Here is a 2,500-nt window from a genome sequence, read left to right as displayed (position 1 = left end):
TCTATTCGTTCTCTCCTGTCCAAGCTCGCCGGGGCTCAAGACGTAGGTGAGTAAGCTCTGGAGTGTAAGTAATCCTTGGAGTGTATGTAATCCTTGGAGTGTAAGTAATCCTTGGAGTGTATGTAATCCTTGGAGTGTAAGTAATCCCTTGGAGTGTAAGTAATCCCTTGGAGTGTAAGTAATCCCTTAAGTGTAAGTAATCCCTGGAATATAAGTAATCCCTGGAGTGTAAGTAATCCCTTGGAGTGTAAGTAGTCCTTGGAGTGCAAGTAATCCTTAGAGTGTAAGTAATCCCTGAAGTGCAAGTAATCCCTGAAGTGTAAGTAATCCCTGAAGAGTAAGTAATCCCTGGAGTGCAAGTAATCCTTGGAGTGTAAATAATCCCTGGAGTGCAAGTAATCCTTGCAGTGCAAGTAATCCTTGGAGTGTAAATAATCCCTGGAGTGCAAGTAATCCTTGCAGTGCAAGTAATCCTTGGAGTGTAAGTAATCCTTGGAATGTAAGTAATCCCTGAAGTGTAAGTAATCCCTGGAGTGTAAGTAATCCTTGGAATGTAAGTAATCCCTGAAGTGTAAGTAATCCCTGGAGTGTAAGTAATCCCTGGAGTACAAGTAATCCTTATGTGTGTTTTTGTTCTGTTTTGTTTTGTTTTTCAACCACCTTATTCATTACCGTATGGGAAAAATCTAGGCTACTTTGGACTGCGTAATATTCGGCGTCAAATCGTATAAGTCATTTAATATGCGATTTTTATATTCAAGGAGACAGGATGTAACGGCATAATTAAGACACATTTGTTACTGACATCACTAAAATCCAACCATCAGTAATACAAATACTTCCAGCAGTTAGTTCATAATAATCAAGAAATCCAGACAGACAAACAAATAAATGAAGAAATATATAAAATAACATCATCTATGTCCACAGGGAAAGTTTACGCGGTCATGGCGACAGCTGAAGCTCTCTTACCCTTTGCCGCAGCGCCAATGTACAACGGCGTGTACACTGCCACTAACGAAACCCGGCCAGCCACTTACAACTTCCTCTCCGCTGCTCTTTATATGTGTCTTTTCGCCCTTATACTGTGAGTAGATTTACTATTTCGTTGTGCAGAGCTAGGTTATTATTTGTGCCGTTGTTATCGTTATTATTGTGTTACAGTTGTTGTTGTTATGCATCATAGTCATGTTATCATTATCATCACTATTTTCACTGTTGTTGGTGTTGTTGTTTTTATTATCACTTTTTTCATTATTATATTAATTATTGCTATTGTTGTATTTGTAATTGTTATCATAATGTTCAATGATGTTGCTATTATTATTATTATTATTATTATTATTATTATCATTATTGTTATTATTATTGCTGTTGTTATTAATATCATTAGTATCATTATTATTATTATTATTATTATTATTATTATTATTATTTTTATTATTATTTTTATTATTATTATTATCATTATCATTATTATTATCATTATTATTGCTATTACTACTATTACTATTATTATCATTATTATTATTATTATTATTATTATTGTCGTTATCATTATTATTATTATTATTGTTATTATTATTATTGTCGTTATTATTATTATTATTATCATTATTATTATTGTTGTTATTATTATTATTGTTGTTATTATCATTGTCGTTATTATTATTATTATTATTATTATTATTATTGTTATTATTATTATTGATATCATTATCATCATCATTACAGTTGTTGATATTAATATCATTGTTGTCATCATTCTTGTTATTATTATCATTGTTATTATTAATATTGTCATTATTATCAATGCTGTTGTTGTTGATGTTATAGATATTATCGCTATTATCATTATTATTATTATAATTTTATTACTACTATTATTTGTATCATCATTATTATTAAGGTCAATATTACCATCCGTCGGCGTCCGCTCGTCCGTTTAAAGTAAAAATGGTATCTTATGCTTGAAAAGATATTCCATGTGATCGTCAACCTGAAGTCAATTCATTTTGGTGTAAAACGGAGTGATAATTGACAAAATAAACATTAAAGTATCACACACACATCAAAATTATTATCATTATTATCATTGTTATTTTTATCATTATTGTTGTCATCGTTATTATATTTTTTTAAAATTCGAAGCAAGTACTCTGTACTGAAGTAGTTGGACCGCCAGTTTATGTACATTTATAATTTACTTAACTATCCGAGGGGCTGGTTTAAGATGGAAGGTAGGAGGGGGAAGGGGAGAAGAAAGGGGGAGAGGGAGAAAGGGAGATAGGGAAGGGGATACAGAAAGGAAACTGGGGGGAGGGAAAGAGGGAGAGAAAAGGGAGAAGGTCCTCAGAGAAAAAGTGGGGATGGGAGAGGGAGGGAAGATGATCAGGGAGTGAAAGAGGGGAGGGAGTTTAAGGAGGGAGAGGAGGGAAGTGGGAGGGGGGGGGGAACTGTAGGGTTTAAAGTGGGAGGGGACGAGTGAATTTAAGTAATC

The 2,500-nt window shown here is 33.2% G+C and overlaps 1 protein-coding gene across 2 annotated transcripts in view; it reads left to right on the top strand.

Annotated features, from left to right (window-relative positions):
- The window catches only part of LOC125043268 (proton-coupled folate transporter-like), a 12,994-nt gene that overhangs the window by 9,821 nt on the left and 673 nt on the right, over positions 1-2,500 (top strand). For both annotated transcript variants that reach the window (XM_047639278.1, XM_047639277.1), the window contains exons 9-10: positions 1-46; positions 931-1,087. The exon at positions 1-46 is cut by the window's left edge and continues 38 nt beyond it. In XM_047639278.1, coding sequence (XP_047495234.1) covers positions 1-46; positions 931-1,087 — 203 coding nt within the window. The remainder of the gene's footprint in view (positions 47-930; positions 1,088-2,500) is intronic.

The sequence above is a fragment of the Penaeus chinensis genome, chromosome 33, assembly GCF_019202785.1.
Source record: "Penaeus chinensis breed Huanghai No. 1 chromosome 33, ASM1920278v2, whole genome shotgun sequence".
Taxonomy (NCBI): domain Eukaryota; kingdom Metazoa; phylum Arthropoda; class Malacostraca; order Decapoda; family Penaeidae; genus Penaeus; species Penaeus chinensis.
The sequence above is the reverse complement of the archived record's forward strand: the minus strand, read 5'-3'. Positions and strand labels throughout refer to the sequence as shown.